This window comes from Falco naumanni, chromosome 7 (genome assembly GCF_017639655.2).
Source record: "Falco naumanni isolate bFalNau1 chromosome 7, bFalNau1.pat, whole genome shotgun sequence".
Taxonomy (NCBI): Eukaryota; Metazoa; Chordata; class Aves; order Falconiformes; family Falconidae; genus Falco; species Falco naumanni.
This window is the reverse complement of record NC_054060.1, coordinates 1,612,895-1,629,283: the sequence shown is the minus strand read 5'-3', so window position 1 is coordinate 1,629,283 and position 16,389 is coordinate 1,612,895. Positions and strand designations below refer to the sequence as shown.

General features: G+C 41.9%; 1 protein-coding gene across 1 annotated transcript in view; it reads left to right on the top strand.

Moving 5' to 3' along the window:
* The window catches only part of LOC121091048 (potassium/sodium hyperpolarization-activated cyclic nucleotide-gated channel 4-like), a 30,725-nt gene extending 14,574 nt beyond the window's left edge, over positions 1 to 16,151 (top strand). Inside the window, exon 2 of the mRNA XM_040600223.1 lies at positions 15,695 to 16,151. Within this exon, the coding sequence (XP_040456157.1) occupies positions 15,695 to 16,151 (457 nt within the window). The remainder of the gene's footprint in view (positions 1 to 15,694) is intronic.
* The last annotated feature ends 238 nt before the right edge of the window (positions 16,152 to 16,389 follow it).

Genomic DNA, 16,389 nt, shown 5'->3' with positions numbered 1-16,389 from the left:
CAGGTACCTTCATCACTGAACCATCTTTACACTTCTCTTTCTTAGCCTTCCTGTGATCCATTGAGTGCCAGCCAGTTGGGCAGAGTCATATCACATGTATTTCTGGTGAGAGGAATTTGAAGGAATACAGAGGAAAACCCTAGCTTTTGCCTTACTACTAAGCTTACTTAAATAGAAGGACTGGAAGAAAAACATGGGTATCATGTAACCAAGTATTACTGAAGTGCACAAGTTCCCGACTGATTTACGTAATATGCTAGCACATCCCTGCTCTTGCTGAAATCAAAGGTTAAGTCAGTGCCTGCTACAGTGGTCTTTGAATTGGGTCCTGTATGTGTAGAAGTGAAAAAAACCCAAAAGCATATTTCACGTTTTGGAGAAGAGGGCCTTTGAGAGTGTGTTCTTGTGTAGCTTTTTGGAAAAGCTGGAATTCATTGAGGCACTGCTGCCATCCTAGAATCCCAAAACAGAGCAGGGAACAGACTTGCCTTTAGGCACCACAAGCAAAGGATGGGACATGTCTTTTCTCTTAAGACACAAAATGTGAAAGTATGGATAGTGTTTTGGGGCTGTAACTTTCAGTACCTGGAGCATATTTAGGTTCTTTTAGGGTTTCTTCTGCCAGACTTGGGACCAGAAGGACCTCTTTGTAGACTGGTGAGGAGGGCTGTGGCATCTGCAAAGTGCCATTGCCCATCTTGCAGTTGCATGCACTTCTCTGGGCTTCAGGCAGGAATAGACCCTGTCCTCACAAAAAGAAGAAAAGGAAATAGAAAGAGCTCTGTGAGGAGTTCCTGCCTTGAAGTAAGGAGATGTAAAATTTTAAACGGGTAGATTTAAAATATGCACTTACACCTCATTTGTCAGTGGAATCTGCACCTTAAATAAGTAGGGAAGTGCTTGAATATCACTGCCTTGGAACAGATACCTGCCCTGCTATCCTTTTGGTAATTGTTTACTGAGTCAACAAAACCTACTTGCATGTTTCAGTTATACCTGAAGTCTGTGGTAATTATATTGGTTGTATGTCCAAAAATATTCAGAGGTTGTTATTTCATATTCATTTTGTAGCATGTCTAAGCCCTGATGCTGAAGTGCAAATACAGGTTTTTTTTCCCATTATTTATTGGGTTTTCATGAGTATCATATCTGCACTGTCCCAGCTGTTTGTAGAAATAGCTTTGTAATATTTCTGTGAAATAGCAAGGATATATATTTCCATTTTATGTCTGGAAAACTGATACACGGGGAAACTACGTTATTTTCTAGCAAGTAGCTCACAGAATCTGAACTTCAGTTGTGTAGCCAGCACAAGAAGTTCCTCAGTGACAGGACTGTCCTGTTACCTTCTTTAGTATCCCTCTAGGTAGGATGAGAACTGGCAGCCTGGAGCCTCCTTGTTGTATTGATGGAAAATGGGCTGCATCAATCTGAATATATTTCTGAAACAACTTGTTTCTGGCAGGTTGTTAATTCTAAAAATATATTTATTTCTAATTGCTGAGCAGAATGCTTAATGAATTCTTCCTTCCCAAGAACAATTAATCAAAGAAATGATTTAGGGCTGGCACTTGCTCCCCCAGGGCTCAATGGCTGCATTCCATTGACTTAAATAGAGCATATCAAGTCCAGCCCATACTGGAAACAATTTATCTAAGCATTTTTTAATGGTGCCCATCACTATTTGTCTGGATGTCTGTGACAGAAAAGTACTATACATATTGGAGGAGCAGCACTGGATGTTATAGTAGTTACAGCAAGCTGCTATGGTTTGCAACCAGTGTTTTCCTGGTTTGCATATTTTTTAAAGAGAGGTATTATGCAAACTCCTATTGGTTGTAATGGGGATTTGGAATGGTGAGGAAAGAAGGGGCTGCAGTTACAACTTGCACCAGAAGGTTTTGTGATTGTAACAAACAGCTGGAGAGGACTGGTCACTGAGACCACTGAACTAGAGCTTTGATAAAAGAGAATCCCCTGGGAACCCCCACCACACCACGAAGTTGTGCCCTTCCTGCAAAGGATGAGAAATCAGAAATTTGCAGCATGTCCTGGAAAGAGCAGATGACATCCATCAGCATCCTGTGTCTTGGCAAAAGCCAGATATGTGTTAAGTGTATATGCTAGTACTTGTTCCTTTACAGGAGTGTTATGTAGCGTGCCTCAATGCCACACAGGAAGATGAAAAGCCAAAATGGCTCCTACCAGTCTGACATGAGGGGAAAGGCCTTATATGCCCTGAATGTGGCCACAGAATTTTCTATGTTCTGTATAATTGGTGATTCGAAGCATCTTCTTTGGGCAAGTGTGTCAGTATCCTTTCTAGGGGAGAATATATTTTAAATGTCCAGTTTCTGAGTTTTTCATTCTGTCCCAGAGTATGCACCAAGTCCTCATTTTTCCCAGTCTCCTGCTGCCCTTCAGCTTCTGCTGGTTTTCCTCATTTTAGTGGGTTCAATGCAGAAATGTTTGTGGGGACAACAAATTAAATAGCTTCTCAGAAACGGAAAATGGCTTTGGAGCACAGTGGCTCCTTGCATAAGGAGCTGCCTTTCTGTTGAACTGAAGTGCTAAGTTGTGAGCTAAGTTGAGTGCCCTTAAGACACTCAAGTGGATATCAGGATTCCTGGTCCTCCTCCTCCTTTCTGCTGTGGGCCTGCATGTGAGTGAGGCACGCAGGAAATAACTGCATTTCTGTGCCTCAGTTTCTCCAGCTGGCAGATTCTGATGGTGAGACTCAGCCACCTGCCATATAGTGCATTGAGGTCAAAAGGGAAAAATCTCTTGTGAGCTACATACTGTTTAATTCAGCATCCGATGTTTGGAGAGGATAGTGAATTCACGTGGATGCCTTAGATAAGCATAGCCTTAGCACAGTATGTTTCTTCTGAAACCTAAAATAATCAGATGCAATTGGGCTCTTTTTTTTCCTTAACTGCTGCATTTTTAGAAGGTGATTCATCTCATCTGGGGTCTCGGATACCTGAATAGTCCCAAGGTCCCAGTAGCATTAATCTTTTTGAGGATTCATTGTGTGCTAATCCAGCCTGAATAACTCATTGCAAACAAGAGTCCGATGTTAGCAGCAGGCAAGTTGGGAAGGAAAAATATTTTCTGCTTTTGAAACTGAAACACAATAGTCACTACCTTATTTTCATTTTAGATGTCTTACTTCCTTCCACCCCCATCTTCTCTTCCCCGCAGAAAGACGCTTATGGCTGGCACTTCACGCTGAAGCTTCTCTGAAACAGTGACAGCAGCATTAACGTTTCCCACCAGGGCTGAAAGTAATGATGTAAATCAGTGTTCTTCTGTTGATTCTCATAAGGTAATACTGATCAGTAGGAGCTGAAGTTTGGAAACAGTACAAAATATGTCCTCCATCCATCCCAATCCATGGTCTTTACACATTGATTCTTTGGCACTTCCTCAGCCTCTAACACTTAAAGCCATAGTTCTTTTCACAGAGTAGGCAGAAAATGTGCAGTAGAGTTGCCACTGCTGTTGGCCAAAATGTTTTTAACACCGAAGCAATACTTCTTAAAGAAGTCATTTGACTTGGGAGTGTAAGCTGGGAGTGAAATCTCTCTTCCAGGTCTTCTTACCCCTGTGCTGTGTAACCACTACATCTGTGGTAAAGTGTCCTTGTCAGGGATGAAAACTATATGCAGGCAACATGTTATGTCACACTGGCTTTCTCCTCAGTGAGCAGGTGGTTTAGGAAGTTTTGAGCCTTTAGAGTAACACAGCTTTGAATATCATCATTCCAGCAGGCCACTGGAAAACCCTGAACTGCTTTCTGTTACCTCTTCCTGGCAGCTTTTTGGATTCCCATTCTGCCATTAAGCAGGAAAGAGGTTAAAATTTTTCTCCCCACCCCATCTGGCATATCCGGGGCTCATGCAGAGTGGTAGGAATAAGTGCATGGGTGCTGAAGTCTGGCAGATGCTGTTGCTTGTCTCAGACATAAATTCTAGTAACTTTACAAGTTGAAGAGAGAATACGAGAGAGCATGTGTACCTTATCCTGCAAGCAGAGATGTATCTCATTGAGTAAATGGCTTCGTGTAGCTGAATGACAGCTACATCAGGTTCAGGTTTTATCCATCATCAGGCACAGGAAGCTCTTCCTCTGTTTTTTGGTTTTTCATTGTAAGGTAAAGTAACTGGATGCAAATGACCAGATACTCTGCTAAGCAACATACATAGCTGTTTCTAAGGCTGCTTAAACCCACTGGTGACCTGCTGTGGAGATGGTTGTGCTGGTGGTGTGTGGTTCAGAGGTTATGGCAGGTACCCCAAACCTGGGTCTCTAGGAGCCTCTGTGAGAGTCTAGATTTAATAAGAGACCTTCTGTCTCACCCTGCTTTCCATTTGGGGAGACTGGAGTTGTGATTCTTAACACCAAGCTGTGGCATGGCAATATGTAGGAAGAACTTTTTTAGCATCTCAAATGGCTAGAAGTCTTTTTCTTCGCCTCGCAGCTGACTTAGCTACTATCTGCTGCATGTGTTTGTCACCTCTTTGTGGACTACTGCAGAGCATGAGGGCATACATTTATTAATCAAAAGCAAAACAGCAGCTAGCAGACAGCAGAGCAATGTCCCCTCTACTATCACCCACTTTCTAAACTGATTCTTACCTAGTTATGTGACTAGCGTAACCTCTCTGACCTATGTTAATGTTTAATTTTAGCAAGTTTGGGTTCCTAGTGGTGGGGTTCCTAGTGGTGAGGCTGATGTTCTCTTCTCATGTAAATTCATATTGAGAGAGCCACGTCAATACAAAATAGTTAAGAATCTAGACTGTCATCCTTGTAATTTACCAAGAAGATAAGTTGATGGAAGATACTTGTACCATCAGTTGGCATCCTGTGTCCTCTGCCACTCTTGCAGTAGCATTTACTCTGAACTAATATACATATGTACATATAAATCTCTATATAATCTATATAGATGTAAAAGTCTGTACCTGCAGCACTGAATCCTGTTAGTGTGAGTTGCTGTTATCTGGCAAGCAATGGTGAAAGATCAGATTCAGAGAAGTAGGCTTTGAAATCTCTACTTGTATATCTCTGAGAAATTGGAGCCTGGGCACTCTGAAATAAGATACATTCACTTGCCTTCATATACTTGGTACAAATCAAACCCTTGGCCCAGTATCGCTGCTGTTTGAGACAATTGAGAACTCTCTAGTGCAGATCCACCTTTGTAACAGACTGCCTGAACTTTTGAATTTGACTCATGTTAGATGTTGGATATGGACCAGGGCCTGAACTTCATAATGTCACAACTTATGTGCGTCTTTAGGCTTTAGTCCTTCGCATTCCACAACATATTCATGATCACTTGGAAGCTGCAGCCCTTATTGATCTATCCGTTCTCTACAACAACATATGGCATGTTTCCATGACAATAGGTCCTCTAAAGGGGCTTCTTTCCTTTCCTGAGTTTATTGGCTTTTTTCATTATTAAATCATCAGAGATAAATGCACACAGAGAAGGGTCAACATCTGGATCAATGGCCAACAAACAAAGCAGAACTTTTCCATATTCATACAAGCGAGAGTTTTCAGAAGATCAAACAATGCAGAATTGCCAGGCCCTTAGTATGTCAGTCTCATACATAATGTATCCTGGGAGCTCTGTGAAATCAATACACATCTTAACACCTTGAAAACCTTTGGGATTCAGCATGGGGGAGGGCGGAGGAGGGGGGAATCAAGAAATATTTATGAGTGCAATAGGGGGGGATTTGAAGCGAGGGTTAAGCTCTCTGGCCTGGGCTTTCTGCCATGAGCAGAGTTTTGGTTAGGTGCTACAAACAGAAAGTTGTACTCAGTTCTTTAACTCTGGGAGGATGTGGTGCTGCAGGTTCCTTCTGACGAAGTTTGATGAGATAGCCATGAAGCAGAACATGTCTTACATGGTGATGTGGCTCTGTAGAAGATGATCCCAGACCACCAGCAGCTGGTGTGCAATTTGTCTATACCTTCCCTCAACAGGGAGCCTGATATAGTCTACCTTAACCAGTGGGGAGAGGAGTCCATCCAGACAAGTTAGAGCTTGGTTTGCCAGTGGTTGCCCTTACCTGGTTTTCTTCGAGAGGGAACTTGTGCTTATAAATCTGCCACTAAATCTGTACATGTTGTCTTCCCAGTGGTGTCTCCTGCAGTGGAATTCCACTGCAGGACAATTTATAACTTTGATCAACTCAGTGGTGCTGTGAGAACAACAATAAATTGTCTAGGTTCAGTGTGTAAATGTTAGTCCTTTGGGCCTTCAAAAAGACAGGGAATAAGCTTTCCTACATGTAGTACAAAAATTTCACTGCTTTTGCAGCTTGTTACAGGGGAATTCTCCATGAGCTGCATTCAGGCAAGTGAGAAAATATTACCAATGCTGGTTTTAGTTGGAAATGGGATATGTGCTCTATTGGCCTTCATACTTCAAGTTTAGAGCTGGAACAAAGAAGGTCTCTTGTAGCTATCTCTGTTTCTGTGCATGCGTTCCCCAAAGAGGGAAAGGAAATCTTGTTTATTTTTACCTTTCAGGGCAGGTTGGGTTCTAAATGTAGCTTTAAGATAATGTTTAGTTTGTTAGGATGATACTTGCAGGCAGGAAGGCAGCAGGAGTTGAGGAGAGTGGTCAATTGACTACTTTGTGCAGAATCCACCATGCCTTTTCTTATTTTTGTGACATGTTTATGTTTCAGCATTACTGGAAATGAAGTACAGGAGTATATTGTTTCTGTGTGATACAGTATGTCCACAGACCAAGGACTAGGTGTAAGTGTTCCAACACATCTGCGTTTATCGAATAGCAGATTGCACATAAAACTCTGGAAAATGCTTATACAATTACTATTAAGCGCACTGCAGGGTTAGGTGGTAGACATTGATATTACAGATCAGATGTCCAGAACAGTCATTATCCCAGGACATATGCAAGCCAGGCAGCAGCGCTGTAGCTAGCCTCTGTGAACTTCTGTGTCCTGACTGTAATGAAATGCCTCAGACTGTAATGAAATGACACCCTGCAAGGTTTGCTCAGTCTCCATGAAACTGAGCTTAGTGGTACCACGTGCTGTGTTGTTCACATACACTGTATGGCATTTGGAGGAACTTGAGTGAAAGATAGCACTACCTAGTAGTTGAGAGTGCTGTCATCCTAGCCAATTCGCTTAAATTCTATCATCATTCTAGCTGAGTGAAAGTTAAATACACTTACGAGAAAGGGGTTTCAGCAGCTTTTTGGGATAAGGTTCCATTTATTTTTTTAACATGCTTGAACAATACTTTTCTTAATGTGTTTTTGTCCATGACTAGTGCACATCAGCACAAAGCTAATACAGAGTGCTTGCGTTTTCTGAGACAGAAAAACAGGAAACACAGTGAAGTTGTTCCGGCAAAGTCACAGAACATCAGGACTGTCTGCCTTGGCTGATTCACAAAGCCTGTTTTAAACTGACTAGATGGAGACTGTAGAAATGTCTCTATCCTGATAAATCTAGTATTTGTGAAGGACAATCACCACACGTTTCTTTGTGGCCCCTCTAGCAGCTCCCACAGGCAGTGCTGAGTGTCCCAGCTATCCTGAAGAGCCCTGATGGGGAGATTTCCCTGGAGGTTCAGGTATGTGGCATGCTCTCCCTCCTTGCAGAGGCCAGAGCCCATATGAGGGAAAGGCTTTGCCATTTCTCCTTCACTAATGCTTGATGACAAAGTTAACACACCTGGTTAATGAGGTCATGTTGCATTTTGCAGTTTTTGACCAGAGCTGGTGGGAAGTGCAGGGTCCAAGACTTTTATAGTCACGGCAATAAAAGCCTGGGCTCGTGTGAGGGGGCTGCCCACTGCAGTGCTGTCTGTGGTCTGCTCTGACTGAGCTGGCAGCAGGGGCTGTGCCAACAGCTACCTAACTCTGTGTTTATTCAGAGCATTGAGCTGTTACGTAGTTCAGACAAACACATACCTTGGTAGATTATCTTCAACATATGATCTGCTTTACTAGTCCTCAATTCTTTTGAATTCTCCTGTAAAAATCTCTGTCATAAAGAATTGTAGAATAGTTTGTGTTGGAAAGGGACCTTTGAAGGTCATCTGTTCCAACCCCTCTGCAATGAGCTGGGACATCTTCAACCAGATCAGGTTGCTCAGAGCCCCATCCAACCTGGCCTTGAACATTTCCAGTGATGAGGCACCTGCCACCTCTACAGGCAACTGTGCTAGTGTTTCACCACCCTCATTGTAAAAAAGTTCTTCCTTATATCTAGTCTAAATCTACCCTGTTTTGGTTTAAGACCATTACCCCTTGCCCTATTGCAACAGGTCCTGCTAAAGAGTTTGTCTCCATCTTTCTTACAAGCCCCCTTTAAGTACTGAAAGGCTTCAATAAGGTCTTCCCAGAGCCACTTCCAGACTGAACAACCCCAACTGTCTCAGCCTGTCCTCATAGGAGAGGTGCTCCAGCCCTCTGATCATTTTTGTGGCCTCCTCTGGACCCACTCCAACAGGTCTGTCTTTCCTGTGCTGAGGATCCCAGAGCTGGACACAGCATTGCAGGTGGGGTCTCACAAGAGTGGAATGGCGGGGGAGCATCATCTCCCTTGACCTGCTGGCCACACTGCTTGTGATGCAGCCCAGGGTATGGCTGGGATTCTGGGCTGTGAGCACACATCATTAGCTCAATGTCCAGTGTTTCATCCACAAGTACCCTCAAGTCCTTGGCAGGGCTGCTCAGAATACCTATATCTCCCACCCTGTATTGATACCAGGAGTTGTTCTGGCCCGGGTGCAGGACCCTGTACTTGGCTTTGTTAAACCTCATGAGGTTCACATAGGCCCACTTTTTGAGCTTGTCCAGGTCCCTCTGAATGTCATGCAAGTCTTCATCCCTTTAAGAAGCCTGACGGTAGAGTGGGTGTATTGCAGGTACTATCAAAGAACTAATAATTTAAGGTAACTCATAATGATATAATGTGTTTTGTAAGTTAAAAAGGGCATAATTCACAACTCACTATGTTATAATTGGTTAAATGCATCAGTGCCTCAAATGGGTTGTTTGCAAATTGCCAAGTACTATATCTGCAATAAAATTATTGCTAAGTAATTTGTATATTTATATTTTTACAATGGAAAAGAAAGGAAGTTTCCCCTTTGCTGCTGCTATTAAGTATATAACAAGACTGGAAACCTCTTCTGAAAATAGGCAACCGTATTTCCTGGATGGTAGTTCTACCTCTGAATAAGTTATTTAAATCTTTAGAATCTCATAGTCTATCTATTTGTAATATAGGATGATAATACCTGCTTAATTATGTCTGTTGGGGTGTAATTAATATATGGACATTACTTTGAAAAATGCAGGGTGTTGATTGTTGTTTAATAATGTAGTGTTAGATTTAAAAATTGATGATAGAGAAGCAATAAAAAGATAACATGCTACTTGCTTGGCCTGCAAATACCATTTTAAAGTCTTACATAAGCAATAGCTTTCTTAATTTTCCACTCACCAAAATCCATGTAATTATATTTTAAGGTAATAATATGAGAATAGAAGTTAAACTCGAAATATGGTATGGAATTCTGCACTGTTCAGAGGGGATTAGGTGAGCAATTATGTAGATTGGAGATAATCTAAGTTAAAGGCTAAATACAGACTTTGGAAAATAATCTTGCCTCAAGTAAAACTGACAGTTGGATGCTATGAAAATTCCATCAAAGACAAAACATGAGTTTTAAGAAATCTAGATGCAAAGTGCTGCAAGGTATATACCTTGCTTGTAGTGGACACTGTCACTGTGCTGTGAGATATCTCTAATCATCCACCTGCTTATGTAAGCACTTAAAATTCATCACTAACTAATAGTCCTTTTGTTCCTGATAGGAAAATTAATCACATGCAGAATTGTATCCTGTCTTAGGAATTCACTGACAGCACTTACTCTCTCATACCCAGCTGAGGCATCATGATGACTACAGCATCTAAGTTCAAAACAAAGATGAATAGTTCAGACCACCAGCTGTACAGAGCTCCTAGTCCTGCCTCCTTGCTGTCATTGTGAGGAGATAGTTGGAACATCTTCCTTAGACCCATAGGTGCAGGTAATCTGAGTGTAGCCCTTGACCTGTGTCAGCCCTGGGTGTATCCTCACTGGTTATATTTTATGTATTTGCATAGCAACAACTGGCAGTGAGGCTGAATTTGGTGCAGCCCATGTTCAGACAGGGACAACCACAGCTGAATGAGAAGCAGGCAGTGCTGCCGAAGCAGGCAGCCAGGGGATTCTAGTGGCGGCTGGGACGCAGCAGAGCTCTTTTCCTTGTAGTGTTGTAATGCATGGCTAATTATTAGTGCTCTCAGGGGTTTTATTCGGGATGGCAGAGGATACATATTATTTGCATAGATTGGTCAGAAGGAATTAAAACTGTTTGTCTTATTCTTTAGGTAGGTCCTCCTAATCATTTCCCATTATTTAGCATGCAAAATATTTTTGGAAGTCAGTTGACTTTTTTTGGGTGGGTATTCATTTCAAAGAAGCTTTCAAGTGCACAGGTATTTGAATAGCTCCCTATAAATAAATGAATTCTTCTAGCAAGTGAATTCTTGTACTCAGTAGCTGGTAAAGTGTCCTTTAGTGTTCAGGAGCAGTGAATCATCATGTGCCTCCTATTATCTCTGTGAATAATGCAAAGTTTGTAACTCTCCAGTCGAAATACGCCTACTCATATCTAGGAGAAGTAATGGTTCCAAAGGCAGGGAGGGATCTCTTCCTGCTTTTTCTCTTTCTCCTCTGTGTTCAGGTACCTATGTGAATGGCTGCTTTCTGGAGTAAACTCTCCTCCCACCGTTGCTGCTCTAGCCACACTGACATCTACTAATGCTCTTTACAAAAGATGATTTCTATTTCTAGCCTGACTAGCAGTCCTGGGAATTAAAGCGCGACCTCTTTCCTGTCAGGATAGTTGCTGGTGAGCACAGCAGTGTCTAATTCAATATGCAATCCAGAGCGGGGGAAGGGAGCTGCCACTCTGGAGAAAAGGGCAGATTTTCGTCAGTTTTTTAAAGGAATAACATAGCGATTTCTCCCTGTGCAAAGCAGAGGATGGAGATGTCATTTGTGACTCAGTAGGTGGCACTCTGTTTCTTGAATCAGCACGGAGCCCAGTGCTCCTGCCTGGGCTTGGTAGAGCAATTGGATTTGTCTTTGGTTTTGGTTTTAGCAAGACGTGTTCATTACAGATTTGTTCTTGTAAGGTTAGGAAGGTTGGTCACGGTGTCTGAGCTAAATTCCATTGCTGGTGAGAACATCCTGGCTCCCTGGCATTTCCAGTTAGATGCATTTTTATTTTTGATTCCTTTCTGCGCACTTTCAGACAGTGCCTCTGTTCAACTCAGGGTTGGCTGCCTTTCAGCAGAAGCTGGAAACATCCAAAAAAGCTTTGTTAATTTAGAGGTGAGGTTGCTCAAGTCTATTTTCTCTTGACAGTGCAAACACTGCAGAGTAAGAACAGAAGTTAAGGCCACAAATGTGCCCCACTCAGGCAGGTTTTGAATGCCATACTGACACAGTGATGCTGACCAGGCAAACTTCTGCAATTCACTATTTTCTCTCCAATTGGTCACAATCCTTCTTGAGCTCATGTACTATAATTGGTTTCACTGCATCATGGAAAAGTTTTGGAAAATCAAAGTTTATTTAATTAAAAAAATTATATCCGAAAGCAATGTTCCTAGCCTGCTGTTACATTATGCAGTAGACAGAACTGAAAGATGATCTAACTTTCTGGTCAAAAAGCACAAACTAATACCTACAAAGTGTACATATTATCAAATCCAACTGAGTGACACCAACTATGCTTAAAGAGCATATATTCTTTACCACAGTAATTCTCAAGGCGCATTGTGTTTCAACTAAATAATATATTAGGAATTAAAAGATTGGAGGTAGTGGTGCATGTTAAAATGTGATTTTCAGATCTAAGAAGCATGCACAGAGTAGGATGTAGTATAAAATCCAAGTACGTTTGAACAAGACATCTGGTTTATATAGTGGTGGCTGTTCTCTGTGCTGTGAGCTGTTCAGTTGCACTGAGTCAACTATAATAAAGCAATATATTAATATTTATTAACTTTTTTTTAGGCTTTTGAAAAGAGGAATAGAAGTGAGAAGTCAGAGGAAGTGTCCATGAGGTGCATCTCTTTTAAACTCTTTTTCAAGCCATATGAATATCTTCAGATCTGGTTAGACTCAAGAGTCAAATTTAAACCTTATTTAGCCTTAGACTTCCGTGAAAAAATCCCATTCTCTTAATTTTGCCATGCCGCTTCTCTATCTGCAAGACAGGGATAATAACTCTGTCAGGCTCTCATGGGTGCAGCGGAGCCAATTTCATCACTGTCAGCTCTGCAGAATCCCTGGGTGCAAGGAACAACAGAAATACAGAAAACATGGGTTATTAATAGCTGGTGCTTGCCCTTACATACATCACATGCACCGTTAGTCATTCTGACCAATAATTTATGGGGAGTGAAAGGATGTTCCTCAGTGTAAATGCAAAATTACACATGGCTGATCTTAGGTCTCTGAGGTGTTGCGGTCCCTCAGTCTATTCAGTCTAAATCCAGTGATGCCCCCCTAAGCAGATCATACTTAATATGTGGGTAAAATTATAATGTGCAGGAGCTGTGGAATCTGAATAGTTAGATTTTAACTTCTAGGCAGTTTACCTTGTAAAGGCAGGTGAATTTCCTGTGCTGGAATTGGTGTGCAGACCAAATTCTTGGTGGTTTTCAGCTTTTTCTTCCTCCTTCGTAGAGTCTAAATGTTATCTCTTCCCTGGCACCTTGGATACCCTTTTATTAGCAGGGGTGCATTGCATGCAAAAGTTTACCTTCTGTGTTCTGTAAGTGATGGCTGTAAAGGTCAGAACTGAGGGGAACTTGAGACCATAATCTTGAGTCACTAGTACACCCTTGAGGAGAACTATGGTTTAAGAAACACATGGCAATGAATTTTAGCACTTCATATTTGCTTGCCCACATTGGAAGCCATGATTCTCTGTAGTCGTTTCAGCAGTAATAGCAGACTGGGACTGAAAAGTGTGAAGTGTGTTTGAAGACCTTAGAACTGGAACAGCAAGAAATGCTGTACATCAGGATGCAAGAGAGCTTACTGTGGCGTGACCATGCTTGGCTATAAGAGACTGGGGTAGCAGGAAGTGCTACAGTCAGGCAGAAAGCATCTTACTAGGGTTGTGTGTGTGTAAAACATCTTACTTAAACTGTGAGCCATCCTTGCCACTTTTGTCATTGTCTCCAATTGCCACTAAGTATTGAAATCACCAGCCAGTGTAAGAGGCACAAAAATCCAGAGATCTTTGAAGAAAGCCACTTACCTTTGAATCTCTGCAGGTCTGGCCATGTTTATCTCATGCCATTTATTTGAAACTTGGGAAAAATAATTTTCTTTGTGTGTATCTCCTTCTGTATCCCCTAAGGCAAATTAAAGATGGCTGGGGGGTTATTATTTTCGGTAATAATACACACACTGCTTCCAGACTTCCTGCTATTGTGCGATTATCTAGATTAATTGACTAGGAAAGTTGCAGCATCATCTCAGGCCCTTAATAAGGAAGACCACAACATGGATTTTTACAGTATTAACACGTATTACTGTGTGACACAGCCTTGATCTTAGAAGCACATGGACAAATCTTGTTGCTGAGTGTCTACCAGCACCAACTGTACCTTTTACTACGTGAAGGATCGTGTGCTACTTGCCTGCAGGGCCATGGCACCTTGAGAGCACAAAAGAGATAGTTGATGACATTTTTAGAAACCTCATTAGTGGATAACTTTACTTATACCGAAGTCAGTTCCCATCAGCCTCTGCTGAATGTTTTTGAGAATTGCTGGTGTGCTGCTGGTTTGTGACCCTTTCTATACATGTGTATTAGCTGGAATCTTAAACATGCTTTTAGGTGCTTTAAAACGTTATGTTCTTAAAAAGGAGAGAGAATCTATACAGAGAAGGCTTTTAAGGCATATTCAGCCTTTTTTGTTTTCCTGCTGAGAGTTTAACAAATTGGTGCAGTTGCCTCACTATAGAGTGATCCTGTTCTGCAGCAGCTCAGACTGGTCCAAGGCCCAGACTTCGGCTGAATAACTCTTTCCTAACCTAGATTTTTAGGTTCTTTAAGGCAAATCTGTTTCTCCTAAAAATTTTCACTGATTTTGGCTGTAATCTGTCATACAGATAGAGCAGCATGTCCGTGTCCTCCTTCAGCAAACCCAACAGTTTCCTTCATTGCATCATTGTAAATCTAGAGTCACTTGATTGACTTCACTGCTATTGAGACGATTGCTTTAAAGGAGGGCTCAATTCTCTTGCTTGTGTTAACTTTCTGTTGCCTTTTTTATGGTCTAGGAAGTTAGGCTTATTTGGTACTCAAGAGGTTAATAATAATATAATAAACATCATGCTAATTTGCGTGAGTGACTGGAAGAACCACTGCAGCTTTGTGTATGTTTCATCTTCAGGTTTAAGCAACCAGACCTGATAATGGGTTTGCTCTGTGTATTTTGCTCATTTGCTGTGACAAGTGCATCTTAATACAAGTTATTTATGATACCTCACAATATTATAGTACTGCCCTGCAGTATACAATGTAGAGCTGATGAAATCTTGGCAATGTGAAACTACAATACATCGGCATCTGTACGTGTGAAACATTTGGAGAGGGGACCAGAGCACCACTGTGTTGGGCAGTGAGACTCCTTTGTGAGATTCATCTGCAAACTGTGAAACTCAAGAGAAGTTTTTAGTCCTCACTCTGGGTGAGTTGTGGCAACATTGTGTGATTGTGTATCTCTTACAGTAATAACTGGGGAAAATCTTTCAAAAAATCCCAAACAAATAATTTAGGAACTATATTCAGACTGTGTGTGTCTTCAAAACCAAAAATGAGTGTTACTGTAAGGTCCACTGGATAATACTGACTTGCCGCTAAAGTGAAGATAAGCTTCTTAGAGACTGCTTCATGGAACGTTAGTTAAATGTTGTAGTTGCTTACTTTAGAAATGAAATAGATATTTCCAGGCATGTGACTCCAAGCTTTATTGATTATTTCTGTACAACATAGGAGTCTATAGAGTGTAGACTGAACTCCTAAAGTCCAGGTTCAGCGTAAGCTTGGCTCAGCAAGAAATCAGAACTGAGCACTGTATATCACAGGATGGTCTCCAGTTCCATCCTGATCCCAATGCTATCAGTGCTAGCTGCTTCTAAAGGAGGATCAGACAGTAGGAGCAAGCCTGATGATTTTAACCCCAAATGGCATATGAACTCTGAGGCCTTCCAAATACTTGTTCTCTCTCTCTCTTAGCCTAACAGTAACTGCAAGTATTAGTCTCTTCTTGGGTGGCTCTCAAGTCCCAGTTGAAGTTTTCGAGTAGGCATTTCCGGCTGTGTACTCCATTCCTTTCTGGACCCTTTAAGCCGGAAGATGAGTGTTCCTTTGATATTGAGCACTTAATTAGCTGCTTGTGTACTCTTAAGTGCATCAGGCAGACTAGCAGAGCATAGGGAATGAATGACAGTAGAGATGTATAAAGCACATTAATTCTGTTGACCTGGGCTCCCTGGTCTCCCACTTTATAGCTGATCTCATGTGTCTCTGTCTTGCTGTCCAGGTTTTATTGGGATTTGACCATGCTGCTCCTGATGGTAGGGAACCTGATCATCATCCCTGTGGGCATCACTTTCTTCAAGGATGAAAACACTACCCCATGGATTGTCTTCAATGTGGTTTCAGACACATTCTTCCTCATCGACCTTGTCCTCAACTTCCGAACAGGCATTGTGGTGGAGGACAACACAGAGATCATCCTAGACCCACAGAGGATCAAGATGAAGTACCTGAAGAGCTGGTTTGTGGTGGATTTTATCTCCTCCATCCCCGTGGACTATATCTTCCTGATTGTTGAAACCCGTATTGATTCTGAGGTGTACAAGACAGCTCGGGCACTGCGCATCGTGCGCTTCACTAAGATCCTCAGCCTCCTGCGGCTTCTGCGGCTCTCCCGGCTCATCCGCTACATTCATCAGTGGGAGGAGGTGAGCAGAGGCTGTGATGCACTTGCATCCTAAATCTTTTCTCCACTTATGCTGGTATTACACAAAAGTGCTTTCTTTGAATGCCTGTTCTCCTACTTTATGCCAGTGTGAATGCTAAAGAATTGTGTCTTGAGACTGTCTAATGCTTTGCTTTTAGTAGGTTCCTGAGAGGGCCTTCAGCATATTGTTACTTAGTCACTTGAGAGACTGTACTATCTGCTTCACGATCATAATATATATAATCTGTGGAGATGATGCATGGGCTGGGAGG